The sequence below is a fragment of a genome, unplaced genomic scaffold (genome assembly GCF_019419815.1).
Source record: "Pyrus x bretschneideri cultivar Hongxiangsu unplaced genomic scaffold, Pyrus_bretschneideri_v1 Contig70, whole genome shotgun sequence".
Classification (NCBI taxonomy): domain Eukaryota; kingdom Viridiplantae; phylum Streptophyta; class Magnoliopsida; order Rosales; family Rosaceae; genus Pyrus; species Pyrus x bretschneideri.
Genome location: NW_025999810.1, coordinates 359,830 through 376,878, shown reverse-complemented (window position 1 = coordinate 376,878; position 17,049 = coordinate 359,830). Strand labels below are relative to the sequence as shown.

General features: G+C 38.3%; 2 protein-coding genes and 1 long non-coding RNA gene across 3 annotated transcripts; 1 reads left to right on the top strand and 2 right to left on the bottom strand.

Annotated features, from left to right (window-relative positions):
* Nucleotides 1–2,635: 2,635 nt before the first annotated feature.
* Nucleotides 2,636–6,957, bottom strand: LOC103934772 (transcription termination factor MTERF2, chloroplastic). Its single transcript, XM_009344515.3, has 6 exons — nucleotides 6,262–6,957; nucleotides 5,710–6,118; nucleotides 5,225–5,440; nucleotides 4,858–4,965; nucleotides 3,423–3,697; nucleotides 2,636–3,296 (listed from the first exon to the last, which is right to left on the bottom strand). Exons 1-6 carry the CDS (start codon nucleotides 6,915–6,917, stop codon nucleotides 2,960–2,962), a joined length of 2,001 nt encoding a protein of 666 aa, XP_009342790.2. The 5' UTR covers nucleotides 6,918–6,957; the 3' UTR covers nucleotides 2,636–2,959.
* A 325-nt stretch (nucleotides 6,958–7,282) lies between these two features.
* On the top strand, nucleotides 7,283–8,551 carry LOC103934773. The gene is made up of 3 exons (XR_007254554.1): nucleotides 7,283–7,418; nucleotides 7,543–7,572; nucleotides 8,128–8,551. It is a non-coding gene; the product is annotated as an uncharacterized LOC103934773 (long non-coding RNA).
* A 1,274-nt stretch (nucleotides 8,552–9,825) lies between these two features.
* LOC103934774 (probable LRR receptor-like serine/threonine-protein kinase At2g16250) lies at nucleotides 9,826–16,778 on the bottom strand. The gene is given in 5 exon segments (XM_009344516.3): nucleotides 9,826–10,912; nucleotides 11,350–11,372; nucleotides 12,706–12,834; nucleotides 14,072–14,628; nucleotides 14,630–16,778. Coding segments are annotated over 5 exon segments (2,730 nt in total). The 5' UTR covers nucleotides 16,034–16,778; the 3' UTR covers nucleotides 9,826–10,295.
* Nucleotides 16,779–17,049: the final 271 nt, after the last annotated feature.

Here is a 17,049-nt window from a genome sequence, read left to right as displayed (position 1 = left end):
TTCCCTCGAATGTTGCTAATGGTAGATGATTAAGCACATGACATGCATAGCTCAAAGCTTCTGTCTAAAATCTCTTTGGCAGCTTAGCTTGAGAAAGCAAGCAACAAACTTTCTCGAGCAAGGTCCTATTTAGTCTCTCTACAATCCAATTTTGCTGTGGAATATGTTTAACAATGAAATGTCGAGGTGATCTGTTCAATTTTACACACCTTAAAGAAAGGATCAGAGGTATATTTCCCTCCATTGTCACTTCTCAATGTCTTAGTCTTCTTTCCTATCTTGTTCTCCACCATGTTCTTCGATTCCAAGAAGATGTCAAAGACCTCATCCTTTCGTTTCATTATATATACATCCATGATCTGTGAGAGTAATCATAGATAAAAGACACAAACCATCTCTTTCCACCTAAAGAAACATTCTTTGCAGGCCCCCAAACATCAGAGTGAACATAGTCCAAAATTCCTTTCGTTTGATTAATTGCTAAGCCATATTTCACCTTTGTTTGTTTGCCAAGAACACAGTGCCCACAAAACTCTATCTTTCCAATCTTTTCCTTTTAAGCACACTTACTTGATCAATCCTTGCAATGTTTTTCTCCTACATGTCCCAACCTTATGTGCCATTATACAAACAAGTCACCTTTATCACTTTGCACTTCATCAGCTACCAAAGCCACTCCATTCTCCAAAGTCTTCCTTGTATCATATAAAGAAAACCATTCTGAGACCCCTTCATTACGACAAGTGCTTCTTTAGCAACTTTGAGCACGTTGTTATCAGAGTAAAACCTGTAGCCTTGTGACTCGAGAGTGCTTAGTGGGATCAAATTTTTCTTTCGATTGAGGACATACCTTACACCATGCAATTCTCAAATTACACCACCACGATGCTTGATCCAGATGCTTCCAACTCCTTGAGTTATACATCCATGTACACAATTCCATTCATAACTTTGAAGCTTGAAAACCAATGCCTTTGAGAAGTCATGTGATGAGTACAACTTGTGTTGAGCACCACTTTTTCATATAATCCACAATACTCGATGCAATTAGGGCATAGACAAATTTCTCATCCTCGACTTCAACCATATTTTCTTCTAAGTCGTCCTTTTTCTTTGCCTTAGTGTTTTCATTGATCTAAGGGCAATCCTTCTTCCAGTGTCCTTTCTCATGACAAAAGGCACACTCATCCTTGTGTAGAACTTCATATTCTTTGAGACTCCTCTAGTACGAGACCTATTGTTTTTCCTGTACAAGCCTTTCTTTGTTTTTTTTTATTTTTTGGATCTCCCTCTCACCATCAAAGCTTCAGAGTCATTCCTTTCTTGCCTATCAAGATGTCTAACCTCATGATTCATAAGTGCACTCAAGATTTCATCATACTTAATTATTTCCCTGCCACAAATCCAAGTAATAACGAAAGGCTCATAGGATTTAGGCAATGAGTTCATCAGGATCAAAACCTTGTCTTCATCCTTGATTATCTATCTCTTCAAGATTTTCCAGTTCAGCTAGAAGCTTGTTAAACTCTTCTAGATGGTCGATCATCTTCGTGCCCTCTCTGTACTGGAACTTGTACAACTTGCTCTTGAGATGCAGTCGATTCTCTACACTCTTCTTCATAAATTTTGTCTCCAATGCAGCCTACAATTCCTTCACAAAAGTTACATCACACCATACTTCTATTGCTTTCCCAAGCATTGTCGAATTGTAGAACATGCATAAGCATTTAGTCTTTCCCATTCTTCTTTCTTCATCAACAACGACATATCTCCTAACACAACAACCAAACCTTGTTGTACTAGGACATCTCGAACGTCACACTGTCACATAGCAAAGTTGTTTGTTCCATCAAATTTCTCAATTTCGAACCTAGCACTCTGAACTGTCATCTTGGTACCACTAGTGCCAAACTTTTCTTCAACATCATCACCACTAGTGGAATCACTAGTCTTCGTCATTACTTGTAGTCACAACCCACATAAGAACCTAAGCTCTAGATACCATTTGTTGTAAACTAGACCAAAAACAATCAAGCAATAAACAAAACACAAAACAATTTCAGAGTTCATGCAATATAGGAGTACCTCTCTAACAAATAAAGCTTTATTGATTACCAACAAATACAAGAGAACTCACAAACACAAAGTGTTCTCTCGTATATAAACTAATGTCTCTCAAACTCTCCTCTTCTAAACCCCATCCCACAGCCATCTATTTATACTAATAGATGTCGTGGGTTTTACACAAAGTCAAATCCTATACTAAAACCGAATCTCAACCAAACTAAGAAACATATACAGTGATATCTCGCGTACTAGATATCCCAATCCTTCTTTGATTCTTGTTTTAGTTTAGGCATATGTTGATTTAATGCTAAATCCAACAATGCACATCTCAGTTTTACATTAATTTGAACTCTTATGTATCTGCTTCACCTGGGTTGTCGCTTTTTTATGCATTTTGCAGCCATTAAGGTCTTTCCATTCCTTGTTTGTGCCGTTTTACCCGTTTCATTTTATACGATAATTTATCCAGAAGAAAACTAGGAACTGCTTGTTATGTAATTGCTTAATTTTACATCCTCTGCCAACCCCAAAATTGAGGCCTTGACAAGAGCATGCTTTGAAACAAAGATTTAATTCAAGATTATCAAATGCATTAAACAAAAGAGGGTAAGAAGGACCCTGTATATACAACGTATACATTTACAAGTGTAAAAAATCTATGAACTCAAATTTCAGGCTACCTACTTTGCTACCATGGATTTCCTCCTCTTCTGATAGCTTGACCCTTACGTCAGCAATATTTTAGTGTGATATGCCTGCTATTTTTTTTATTTTGGACAAACGATGGTGTAATAGTTAGTTGTTAGAGGGAGAGAAATAGATGGGGATGGAACTCGCACCACAGCGTATAGGTGTGGTATGCCTACTATGACATGTAGAGATATCGTAGAAATTACAGTTCTGCGTCACTATCACTGTCATCAAGCATATTTGATTCTGTCTCACTTTCACCGTCATAGAACACAGTCAATCCTGCCTCACTCTCACCGTCATCAGGGATAGTTCCCTTCACAGGCGAGTCTTCATCATCACTCATTTCGGAATGATACACATCTTCACTCAAGACACCAGATTCAAATCCTTGGCGCCTTTCAACTATAGTCTTGACCCTCTTCTCAAAATCTTCATCCGTGCAGGCCAGCATGTAGCGTAGTTTTAAATTAATACAATTCTCTGTAAGAACCTTGTGCCTCGGAATAATTCGGCCCTCGAGGGAGTAACTGAAAAACCTGGACAAGATCTCATTATGGTCAACGTCAATAGTAGAGAAGGAACACGAGAAATTATTACAAAAAGTTAATAGCAAAGTGAAAAGAAAAGCTTAAATTTGAATTCCAAAAGCTTGATGCTTTCACCTTGGAAACTCAATGAGGGCTTTCAAAGGGCGAACCATAGTTCTCCTCAAGTAACGGTACTTTGGACGAAGAACATCTATATTGTATCGCAGCAGCATGGGAAAATCAGCAATCATCTCACCTAAAACTCCATGATGTATGCCAAGTGACCGAAAATATTTCACATTAACCTCGAGCTTTTTCACAATGTTGCATCCTAAGAGCTCTGGTCCCAAAGCTATAACCTTTCCAATATCCCTCTCACTAACTCCAGCTTTGGTCATCAAGAATATGACCTGTATAATATTCCAGTAACATGTTACAAGGGTGAATAGCAGATGTTACTCTTTTAATTAAAAACTGAACCTGGATATTAAGGGCCCATTCGATAACCACTTCGTTTTTAGTTGACATTTTTATTGGGATTAGTGAGGAAATAAAAGAGAGAAAAGAGGGATGAGCAAAGGTGAAGGAAAGGTGGGGCAAAGGACGTGAACTGTACAAAGAAGTTTACACAAAGTGCAAACTAAAACGTAGGTTTTCTTTTCTACTTTTTTTTTGTTTCCTACCTTCTAATTTCTCCCTTCCTCCACCTTTATCCACCCTACTTCGTTCCTCTTTCTCCATATACATTCCCTCTATCTTTTAAGAAAAATGAAAAGCTAAAACTAAAATGAAGGCTATCGAACGGGCCATAAATATTTATCATGAACCAACATAAAAGTGAAATTCCAACCAGTGTAATCAGTTTCAACATGGAGCACTGAGATATACTTTGAAAAGTCACCACACCAAATAAGATTCAAATCACACATTTTTCAAGCATATATCAGTAATAATCATAAGTTTCTCCTACGAAATGTGGTTGAATGGGTCCTGTCAAAACCTTTAAAAACAAAATGAGAAGCCTTAAGTCCTTCTCATCACAGCTATCTGTTTTATTGATACTAACTGTTTCATGAATACTATCTCTAACGATCTCCAGGCTTTTCTCAAGTACACCACAGCCGATGAAGGAATTGAGCAATTAGCAGTTTCTGACAACCAAAACTAATATAACTGTAAATTCTGTTATTTGATATCATTTAGTCTGTTGCTGCAATAAAGTTACTGTGCCTATATATTAAACTAAGAATTTAGGTTGATCCATTCAATCCCATGACCTGATTTTAATTTATTATTTTTATGGCTTTGAAGTTAACCCATGCACCTAATAGAATGGAGCCTGAACCCAACCTCACTTTAACCAGCTTACTACAACAAGAAGGACAAGTATCCGTGCTAAACTATTAGAAATCAACTGATTTATTTTTCTGATACAGAAAGATATATTATTGTGTGCATGCATATGCACATATAGTGTGTTTTCAAGAGCTGTTAATACAAATAAATTACCACATAAACTTAAAGGAATGATAGGAAACAGAAACAGAACTTGAATAAGAAAAGAACGAACCACTGGCCGAATTTTCTTGTAGAGGCTGTATGTTAGCAACGGAGGAAACTTTACAAGCATTTTGCCTATGGCATCATCTCGAATGCCTATGTCCTGAAAAAACTTTACCTGCACGTAGGAAAATAAACGTCAAGATCATCATATGTGTGGTTTGCCTATTTACCACTTAGCATTAACCTATTATGCATAGAGTTCATAAACAATTGACAGAACTACATAGGAGTCAAGGAACATGGATTCCTAAAACAGGATCCGGTGGAAGGTAAAGAAATGTAAAGAAGAATTCAGCTAGATTAGATAGTTTCAGGTTAGTTTCATGATATATAGGCATCAACAACAAAGTTCAAGCGCAAGAAGTGTGGCGTACCTTGGGCACAATGGTTTTCTCATAATCAACACAGAAAATTATTGGTTTAATGGTAAGCATTCTCCTCATACCATCACGGGTTATGCCATGGTAATACAAATACTTAACTAGAGGCTTCCATCTTTCCTCAATGCTACAACCCATCAGGTGTGGCCTAAATGCTAGCAATTTGCCAACGTCCTCTGTACTAAGACCAAACTCCTTCAAATAGTTAACCTGGACAAACAAGAGCAGCATCTCACTACATGTATATGCAAATCAGTAAGCTAAGTTTTTATTTTATTTTATTTTATTTCTGTGTGTGTGTGTATATATATATATATATCAATACACCCAAACCATGAAACCGGTATGCAATTTACTCCACATTCTTCTAACTCAAACCCTAAAGCCCATGTCAGTCATGTCATGATACTTTATAATAGTATGATACTATATGATTTCAATTTTCAATCAATCAATGATCAGCAGAAGGAGTCGGCTACCTTTTGGTTCATCTCAACAAGAGTATAGTAGCCAAGTACCCTGGGAAAATCAAAGACCATTGTGCCAAAATCCTTTTCATTGATACCCATTTCAAAGTAAAACCCCGTACGAGCTTTCACTTCTTCTAAACTGTAGGACAAGAATTGCGGGCATCGGCTCATGACACAACCCATCCAATCCCTCTTAACTCCATTGCTCTCCAAATACTCAACAATCGCATTCAACTCTTCATCGCTGCGCTCCAGAAAATGATCTCCAGCTTTCACAAGCGCAACCCCAATAAAACTCCCCTTAACATGAATGGACTTCAACCACACCGCAAGACGTTTAATCGAGCCAATGTCTCCCTTTGACAAGCATATCAGCTTCCCAATTTGGGGATATGAAAGTGAGTTATGCTTCAACCACCTATACAATCCAATTCCGTTAACCAAATTGTGGACAAATAAATCCCTTTAAATCCAGAAATTTCAATCTCTTTGTTTCTTACTAACTAATAGCTCATGGAAATTGAAACCTTCAAGGGAAAAGAGTAAAGCTTTTGATAATACCTAATGCAGGGCACAACTTCGGAGTCTTCAATGACAATTTTGGCGCGAAAATTGAAGGTGGAATCTGAGAACTCCGGCGAGCGTTTCATGGCGGCAGCTTCGATCATGACGTAGTCAAGGAAGTCGGTCAAGGTCTCGGTCAGATTGGTGGCATAGGTGATTCCAAATTTGCCCTTGGTCATCATAACCTCCTTAAAAATCTCTGCCGTGACCTTCCGGCGAATCTCCAGAGCCCGCATTATCATCCGGTGCTCGTCGTCGTCGTCACGAAAGGAATCGAGGGAGGATGAGTCGAGGGAGATGGAGCCAGGGAACTGAGGAGTACGTTTGCGGAGGAGGGAGCGTTCCAGGAGCTTGGATTTGTCGTCGGGAGGGGGAGGAGGAGGGGGATGGTGAGAGTTAAGGTTAGGGTTGGGAAAGTGGGAGAGGCGTTGGAGGAGGAGGGCGGTGGATTTGGAGTTGTGTTTGCGGATAGTGAGGTCTGGGGGGTCATGATTGTGGTCGGGGTGTGAGGAGGCGGCGGCGGAGGGGAAAGCTTTGGGGCGGAGGTGGAGGTGGAGGTGGAGGTGAGATTGGTAATGGTAGAAGGGAAGTGGAGTAGTCAGTTGAGTGAGTGGAGAAGAAACCGCCATTTTTGCTGCTCCACAGCATCCCATGCGGATTATAGGATATGCATCTGGACTGATGTACGGGTGGGCGTAAAACCCGCAAAACTGTATCGTACCGTATAAAAAAAAACCGCATTCACCGAAAAAGTCAAATTTGAATAAAAAATCGAACCGGACTGTTAAAATTGGTTTCGGTTTCGTTTTCGAATGAACAAAAACTGGCAGGAATCGAACCGTTTTATTAATAATTAATTAATTAATTTTATATATACACACATGTCATGGTATAATAAGTTGAAAAATTAGCTTCACCAAGTTGCAAAGTAGTGAATCTTATCCCAATTAGGACTCACTTACCTCACCCTTACTCACACAGCCTCACCTTTCACATCCCCATTCCCCCATTTCACACAGCTGACCCTCACTCATGGCCTCTCATCAAAACATATCAGCGATTCCTCAGCCCATAACCTCAGCTCTCTGCAAAGCCCCTCATCATTTCTCCTCTGCGACAGCTCACGACTCTTCGTCCTCCATCCTACCTCCTTAGTATTTTCTCTATCTTTTCTCATAATTGAGATTAAGAATATAGTAGTTTTCCATTCTCTTTTACTTGCACTATATATGTGTGATTAACACTGTCTAATTGAGTCATGTGACTCCTATCTTACAGATGGGTTCCTTGTCGATGTCATGAGTAAAGGTACGTAACATGATTTGTTCCCTTTTATTTTTTGTTCCATATAAGTTAGATCCTTCTCTTAGTTTATCATAAGAGTTCGGGCACTAACACGGTCTTCAACAGAACCTTTTTTTTTTTTTTCCTTTTCTATTTTTTAATTTGATCTAAGGGTTAATTTGTAGTTTTTTTTAGTAAATATTTTGTACTTTGTCAATAGACTTGCAAGCCAACTCTTAATTCTTAATTCATCACAGAATCCTTGTGGAATAAAGGACATTTACCGAGATCAGTGAAGGTAGAATATAGGGGTAGGGATAGAGATCGTGAAAGGGATGATGGGGTTAAAGATAAACAAGAGATGGCATGTGTTTGACTTGATATTGCCATCCTGATTCTAAGACCAACAACCCCAAAACGAATTATCTAATAATATTTTTATGGTTTCCTACTTGTTATGTATATTCCTTTTTCCATTGTTATTGTTATGTCTTTGTAAAGCAATCTCTGGTCACTCATGACTTGTTTAGTTGCATTTACAATAAGTCTTATATGAAGGAAGCTTCTATTCTATTGCAGAAGATAGCACCTGTACACATTTGTACTCAAAATTGGTTCATGTCAAATAACATCTCAATTTTAGACGACGAGACAATCTTGGAATATATGGAGTTTTATGAAGCACTTGAAACAGGTATGAATATTTATTTTTCATTACTTTGTTTTTGTTTTTTTTCTCTTGTTTTGTTGCATGCTTCCTTTCTTATTTTCCAATGAGTTCTTGATTTTAATTTGTTCTAGAAAAAAGGAATGGTTACACATCTAGCATTGGGGATTCATAAACTATTCAGTCCTAACTTATCACCTTTTACTAGTGATGGTATGTATGTAACTTTAATTTTTTAGCACTTCCTTACTAATTTGAGTTGTAAGATATATAATTTTGAATTCAACGAATAAGATATATAATTAACTGATACATGAAGGAGATCATATGGGATAGTTAAATTGTTTGATAGAATCTTGTGTTAAGTTAGGAGAATCATAGAGGATATCTAAAGGTAGATATTGCATCCTCTTTAGGTGTGATTAATTGCAGTGCCCACCAATTCCCAGATTGTAGGAACTCCAAGACATATAGAGGATCTGACTGATTCCATACCTAATCAAATCTTTGTGTCTTGTAGAACAAGCATGGTCATTCTCAGCAAAGTCACTTGGACTTCGCCCACTACTCTGAAAAGGATGATGATTGCACTACTGCTTCATCAATCCAGCTCTGCTCGAAGCTGTTAAGTCCATGACCGGAATTCTGAAGTAACTATATTCCAATCCTTCTTACTCCGACTCTGAAAAATTATATTCTCTTAGTATATATTAAGAGGGATATTATAATCACCTTTTACAACTCATAACAATATTATTGAATTGATGTAAGCTATCTTCCATTGATGTTTACAGGGTTTATTAGTCTTTTTAATTATTTTTTTATAGCTGTGACTAGTAGGAATAATGAAATTGTGGATAGTGGATAGAATAACATGTCACATGCTTCCCAGTTCAATATCTAGAGTGCAAAATTCGAATGAGTAGCCTCTTACAAATTATATATATAGATATAGATAGATATAGGTATATACCAAATTCAAACAATGAAGGAAACAGATGGCTGAAAAATAAACTCAAACTTGCTTTATTTTATTTTATTACAAAGTAAAGTTATAAACTGTTTTAATCTTTGAGGGGCGGACTCAAACTCGAAAGCAAGGCACACATTACCGTAGTCAAACGACCTAATCCACATCTGTTAACAAACTCGCTCCACTGCTATTATTAATTGGGAGCGGCTGCTCCTCTAGTGGTTAAAGGCATGGTTGTGTGTTCGATTTCTCCTAATCGTTTCGCTTGAGTCCAAGGGGGAGCAATCATACCGAAACTGATTGAACATGACCGGGCGGTTTGTGTAGTGTCATTTTATTTTATTTTTTTTCCATTTTCCAACGCTACACGAAAAGGCCAAGATTCTCTTTTGATATCTTTTAGAATAGTACTGGTATTATAACATATAGTCCCGTTCTCTTGGTCGATCGGTGCAAGGATGCACGCAGACAGTTATAACACATGCTCCATATAACGAGACAGTTATAACACATGCTAGCAAAAGAGAAACTTAGACTTTGGGTTTGGTAGGTGACCTCACCTACCTACATCTGTTGAAAATGTGAAGGGTAAATGATTCAGGAATAACGGTAAAAGCAGTAGCCGGTAGAAAATGTAGAACTGAAAAGTCTCAGTATATATAAAAGCTCACTTTCTGTTCCACAATTCCTTTTTTGGTGTTGTGTTTTCCTACTAAACCCAAATGTGAGAATCTGATTTGAATGAAGAAATCTTTACCAATTACAATTTACACTGACCAGAAACTGAACAGGAACAGAACAAATCAATTACAAATAAAATTGTAGCCCTTCCAACAAATATGAACCCTATCCGCCAACGGCACCCCCCATCCTTCTCATCCTCAAGCTGAATTCACCATCCCGAATATCGAAATTTTGATGCAACTTCACAATCAGTGTTCCTTGAGAATCTGCGGACCATGGAACCACACCCATTTACAAAAATTGGCTTGAAACACCACCCAACTCCAAAACCAAGAGGCGCTTTGCTGGGGTACCAACAGACAGGCACTCAAATAAGCCTGCTGTGTTATTAACAAAGAATCAAGAACAATCAAGGTGAATCCTCTAGTCCTGGTCAGGTTTTTCTACATCATGTACACCAGATGGTTCCGGACATATATCCCTAGAATGCCGTCTGCGTGAGGATGAATGTTCCCCGCCACCATTCGTCGGACCACTTCCCTGCGAACCACTGGTTCCTGAATGTTTTAAGCCACTTGCTCCTTCCCCTTTCATAGTTGAGGCTCCTGGGATGACCACTACCTCAGATGAGCTGCGCCAGCTACCAAACACAGCAGCATTCCAAGACCCTCTGGAAGAGGCTGTTCTGAGCCTTGCAGAACCGGAGCTCTCTTCCCTCACCACCTTCAAAGGGTTTTCCAAAGCCTTGAGAATATATCTCATTAGGGGACGCCTTGAGGGCTTCGGATTTAGGCAGGACCTGGCCACAACGGCCATGGCCCACACTTCCTCTAATAGGTCCTCATCCACAATCAGTGATGGATCCACAATTTTTGTCACAAGTTCTTTATCATATATACTGATGTATGGTAGTATCTGATCTAACAATTCCTTCACGTCGGTGTCACTGGAAGCACTTATGCCCAACTTACCTGTTACGAGTTCAAGCAACACCTTCCCAAAACAGTAAACGTCATAGGCACACACTGCTGTTGGGGAGCCTGTACATTTCAGATAAACATAAAATTCAGTACTAATTAACAGATTTGGAAGTACAACCACATGCTATGACTCTGGTCTGTGTAAACATGCAGAAAAGCTGGAGTGAAAACGTATGAGACTTTCAAAGGTGTCAAATTTTTTTTTTCTTGGACCCTCTCAATTCATTTAAAATATACATTAGAAATTTATCTGACAAGATCATTATATGCTACCACTTTCTATAAATAAAAATGAAGCCTTAGAGAATTATTAGACATATGATGGTCATTCTTTTATGCCTCAAAGATCGAAAGTCAAATTACGCTTTAAAAAATAAAAAATAAATTAACATATATAACTGTCCCAAAGAGCTGCAAGTCTGTTCAATGCTAGGAGAGAAACAAAAGTGAAAAAGAGCTAAAATGATTTGGGGTTCAACAACGAGATATGTACGTACCAGAAGCACCATGTTCAGATGACCTGCATTGTAAAGAAAACTGATGAGAGGTTTGTACGCACAAATGCATCAAATCTTTACAGATGATGATTAAAACAAAAAATCCAAACAAAAAAAAAAACAAAAAAAAAAAAAAACCTCAGTGCAAGGTTACACGCAATTCAGCAAAGATCAGCAAGAATGTAAACAGATCCAATTTGATAGGATCAGCATCATGAGTAACCTTGCCCCAGGCGCTAGTTTTGTTTAAGGGTTAAAGATATTAATACGAAATGTCTAATGTCTTTTACATTGAAATTATGAAAACCGCATATAGTGAAACGATAAACAAGTATACAATGCACCTAAGGTTAATAAAACCCGTAGACAAAAGATGATATAGGACAAAATAGGGTTGATTAAAGTGCTAAAATTAGAGAAAAGACAATCGTGGACGATTGGCAAGAGACGACGCAAGAAAGAAAATTCACGTTCAACCATCAAGCATTTTGTGATAAAATATGGAAAGGCGTACCGTTGGAATATTCAGGTTGCTTGAATAGGTTTTGGGAAACTTTTGGGGTAATTTTATCTTTCCTTGTCCAATAAGGATTAGATTTCATATTCTCTAGTTAATTAGGATTTTCTTTTATGTTTCCTTTATTCATTACATTTCCAATTACTACTAGAATTTGGGTTTGATGCCTATATAAAGGCTTATCTTGGTTCAGATTATTCATATTATTACCAATCAAATTCAGAGGTTTTCTCAATTTTCTGGTGGACTCTGTTTATGATATCAGATTTGACGCTTGTCGATCCTTCATCTTATTTTCACGCTGCATCAAAAGAACATCTGTGTCATGCTAACTTTACAAACTGCACAGGTTTACTTTGGGCATTGCTAGAGGGATTGAGGGAGGGTAGTGCAGCTAAGAAGATAATAGAAGAGACTCGAAGATAGAACTGATCATATGGCATCATGAGAATTAAAATTTAAAAAAAAAAAAAAAAAAAAAAAGGAAACTTATTTAATATAGATTATATTGCAAGGAGTTAATAAACAAGGTAGTCACAGAAAAAGAAAAATATGCAAAATTGCAAATATACGGAGCAGTTTAACTAGGACAGCAGCAAGAAATAGATATAAAAGCACAAGCCTTTTTATAAAAAAAAGATTAAAACATGTCATGTATTACCATAGTAACTCAACAACAGACTGAATAAATAATATGTCAAAATAAATATTACAACAGACTGAATAAATAATATGTCAAAATAAATATTTATAAATTCATATAGACAATGTACATCTATGAATAGTCACAGTTCGGAAAGAGACAAGTGATTAGATGAAATTATTGACAGAACACTTACTGTGGCAACCGCAGCAACCTGGTAATCCTGCTTTGATGAGTGTCCCCTTCTTGAGAACGGACATCACTCAGGCTCCCTAGCCGCACTTCAAATTTATCATCAAGAAGTATACTACTTGCTTGAACATCCCTACAAAAAGAAAGTTATATCATTACTTAGACAAGAAGAATACAGAACTAATAGAGATGCTCTCCGTCACCTACATAAGTTAATCATTGATGGAAGTGCAAAGATTCAGCGCATAAAAATCTTCACTCTTCAAATAATTTATGCAAAGATTCCAAAATTTTGCTCTATTTTTTGTGTCTACGTAGAGAGGAATCGTGAAAATTTCTCTTTACATTTTTTATATTCAATTAACAATCTTAATCAAACCTAAATGTCACAATAATCATTCACTAGCTGTCTAACCAATCATGTTTTCCAAGTTGGTCAAGTCGAATATCAAGCTAGTACCATGGGTCCATCCCTCAGATAAGATCATTACCAGGAAGCTTATTGATCAAATCTGCAACTTCCACATTTTGTTTATGACCCTTAATTACGGTACAAAGTTAAAGGGAAACAATATTCTTAAAGTTTTCCCCATCACTTCTGTATTCAAAACTCCATTAACTAATTCAGTGTAACTGCCATCTGATACTTCATTATACTGGAGAAGATTTAGTCTAAAATCAAATTGGCATTTGACAAGCATCTGACTTTATGCCTCAGGGATATTATAATCGCCACTTACAGGTCACAACCATATTATTGGTACTGAGCTATTTTTATAATTGAAATAAAGCAAGTCAAAATATTATCTTCCCCCTAAATACGTCAAACACATTACGTAATTCTTATCCGCTGACGTTCACAGGGGTATCTTGGCCAATATACCTGACCATCTCTCAGTTTCTTTAACTCCTCTGACTCAGAATAATAAAATTTTATGGATAGAGTAAACAAATGCTATGATCATCTTCTTACAAAGCCAAGGTCAATCTATTATACCGTTAGTTTCAATTTCATGGAGACTCTGAGATGAATGGGTAGTTGTGCAAAATAAAATTTTATGAATTCCCAAAATTGCTTAATGTTGCACAAAAAGCCCTTAAAAATCATGACCACAACATTCTAATGTTGAGGAAACATTGCACTACACAAATTCCATCTAAAAATCAACTTTGTGTATGTGTGTCTATATACATTCAACGTTATACGTTACATGTATATAAGTATGTATCCATCTCAAACAGTGAATAAAACAGATGCTATAGATGACAAATAAAGCATACAAAATAACAAGAACCTGATTGCTGGAGAATAAAAGAAACGTATGAGAAGAGAATGATTTAAACATAAAATATTTAACTTTTCAAGTTACCTGTGCACGTAGGGGGGATTGCATTCATGATGCAGATAGGAGAGACCCTCTGCTGCGCCTAACGCAATCTTTAATCTTGTTATCCAATCCAACGACTGTAAACTATCATCCTCTGTGCTGGTTTTCTTGAACAAGGAATTTGATAAGTCCCCATTTGGCATATATTTGTAGACCAGGAACTTCTCATTCTCATTCTCTAAACAGTGTCCCAGAAGGGGAACAAATCTTGCATGTGACACCTTACTAAAGAAATCCAATTCCTGTAGGTATGCTTCCTTTTTAATCGAGCATAAATCAATCCGCTTGATGACCACAGGGATCCCATTTTCCAAGACCCCCCTGAAGAGATCCCCTGAGTGGCCATTTTTTATCAAGTTTGCATTGTTGAATTCAGCCGTGGCTTGAAGCAGCTGCTGATATGTGAAAGCATCTCCTACACTAGAAAAGTTAATCGGCGCTCCTGGAGGTGGTGGACCGCCGCCTGCAGTAGCTGGCCCCACGTCAACTCCTCTTTGAGTTGTTCCCCTCTTGCGTAAACATAGGAGTAGCACCACGCAAAACAACTACTAAAAGAACAATCAAACCAACTCCCCCTAAAACTGCTGCCAAGATGATCACCTTTTTATTGCTCTTCCCAGAAGGTTTTGCTAGACGTGGTTGTGTAGACTCTGGCTGTCCAAAATTATCAAAAGCCAAACCCCTATTAGCATAGAACGAAGAGCATTCTTTCAATGTCCTCTGATTCTTCACATTTTGGAGGCAATTGCTGCCAAGAGATGCATTTGTGCCCACATACCCTGGCACACCACCTTCAAAATAGTTTCCCGAAATATCAATATCGCTGAACCTTCCAAGTAAAGGCGTTAGACCTCCATAGAACAGATTCCGAGAAATATTGAATACTGCAGCAGTGGCATTAGCATTCGAGCTAGAATTGGGCAGCATACCAGTGAAATTATTGCCAGAAACATCAAGAAGGCTCAATTTGGGAATTGACCACAGGACATTAGGAAGACCACCCGTGAAACCATTGTTTCTCAGAACTATGATCTGCAACTGCGTCAGTGTTGGAAACAGATTATCTGGCAAAATCCCACTCAGCAAATTGTCTGCAACTATCATTTTCTGCAAGTTCCTTAACCCCCTCAAATCAGAAGGCACTGACCCGGCCAATAGATTGGCACTTAGATCAAGGTCAACCAAACTACCAAGGTCCCCAAGTTGCGGAGGTATTGAAGCAGACAACATGTTGTTTGAAAGATTCAAATACTGAAGATTCGATAGGGTCCCAATGCCAGGAGAAATCGACCCCGATAAGTAATTCCCAGAAATGTCAAGCACAGACAGATTCCCAAGGTTGCCAAAGGATGTAGGAATGGATCCAGTAAGGCGATTTCGCGAAAGATCAAGAACCGAAAGGCCTAGCAGCTGGCTCAAACTAGCAGGAATTGTCCCAGTAAGGTTGTTATAAGACAAATACAGGGCAGTCAGATTGGTTGAATTTCCCAGACTCAATGGAATAGCACCAATCACAGAACAAGCAGTGAGATCAAGCACTTGTAGGGACATGAGTTGTTGTCCAAACCAGTCGGGAATCGAACCCGGAAGGAGGAAATTGGAAGCATTGAAAGACTCCAAAAGGGTTATATTGGCTAAAGCATTGACAGAAAATTGTGGGTTTCGACTGCCAAGTCGAGTCCTTCTAAACCCAGAAATGTTAATCCCAACAACTCTACCATTCCGGCATTCAACTCCTCTCCAGATGAAGCAAGGGTCTGCCTTTATCGGCCAGTCTCTGGCTCTCAAACCTAACGACGATCTGAGTTCCAGCAGCGCCGCCCGCTCAGCCGGTGAAACCGGTGGCATTGGCGGCTGGCTCGGCTGCTCAAATGTGGGCTCAAACAGCAACCCCACCACCACCAACAAGAAGACGCACGATACTACGCTTCGCTGATCCACCATGACTCACAAAAATCCAACCATGCCCATCTCTCAACTCTCTCTTCTCTCTGAGGAAATATATCAAACACTTACATTACATGTGTTTGACTACCACGGAACTGCCCAGAATTACACCTGCCCATTGCACAGTAACATTGCATTTCTCTCTCTAAAATCTCAACTTTTTCTCTCTAAAAAACACGAAAACGCAAAAGGAAGATTCTTACCTCAAAATTCACACGCTTCGAATTCCCCCACTACAAACTGTTGAGGGATGGGAGGAGAGAGAAGGAGAGAGACGCAGACAAATCTCTCTCCACTTTCTTTGCTTTCCTTTCTTTCTCTCTCTAAAATCCTCCAAAGAGATCAAAAGTAAGAAAGACACAAAATTTAGAAACAGCAAATGGAAATGGAAAAACCCATAAATTAATTATTCTAATTTTTTAGAGAGAGGGAGGGACAGAAAGTGGCTGGTCAAAGCTCCAGAGATCAACAGTGGACTATCAAATTGCTGCTCTGCTAAAAGTATTTAAATTAAAATTAAAAATTAAAAAAAAGAGAGAGAAAACCTAAGCAAGTGGTTCAGATGCGGATTACGACTCTCTAATAAACAAAAACAATATAAGAGGTCTCGGTTCGATACTCCAAATTATTGAGTTTATTTGACTGTGATTATAACCATGACGAAGTTCTCATAACCTTTCCGCACCCAAAAAAATAAATAACCACAACTTGTTATTAATTGATCCTCATTTTTTAAAAATAGAAAAAGGATAAAAAAAAACCTGAATCTTCTCTCGTACTTTTGTTTTTTAAATTTATTTGGTTTCTTCTCTGATAAAAGGGCTGACACTGAAAATGATGGAAAAGTTGAAGTCTTTGGAATGTGTTGGTGGCAGCTGAGTCAATGACTGACTCGGGGTTTGGAACCCTATGACTCGGTGGTGGGCCTGAACGCAATTCCGGCGCCGGCTCAGCGAGTTAGGTTTAAGTTTGACCCCCGGTAATCCCGCCCATTCCAGCCAATCAGACCTATC

Excerpts from the sequence above, each read along its gene's own strand:
- LOC103934772 (XM_009344515.3), bottom strand. The coding sequence starts at position 6,917 with ATGGGATGCTGTGGAGCAGCAAAAATGGCGGTTTCTTCTCCACTCACT. Across the intron at positions 6,119-6,261 it reads GAAGTTGTGCCCTGCATTAG|GTGGTTGAAGCATAACTCAC; the intron begins GTATTATCAAAA and ends TGGATTGTATAG. Across the intron at positions 3,698-4,857 it reads ACAAGAAAATTCGGCCAGTG|GTCATATTCTTGATGACCAA; the intron begins GTTCGTTCTTTT and ends AATATTATACAG.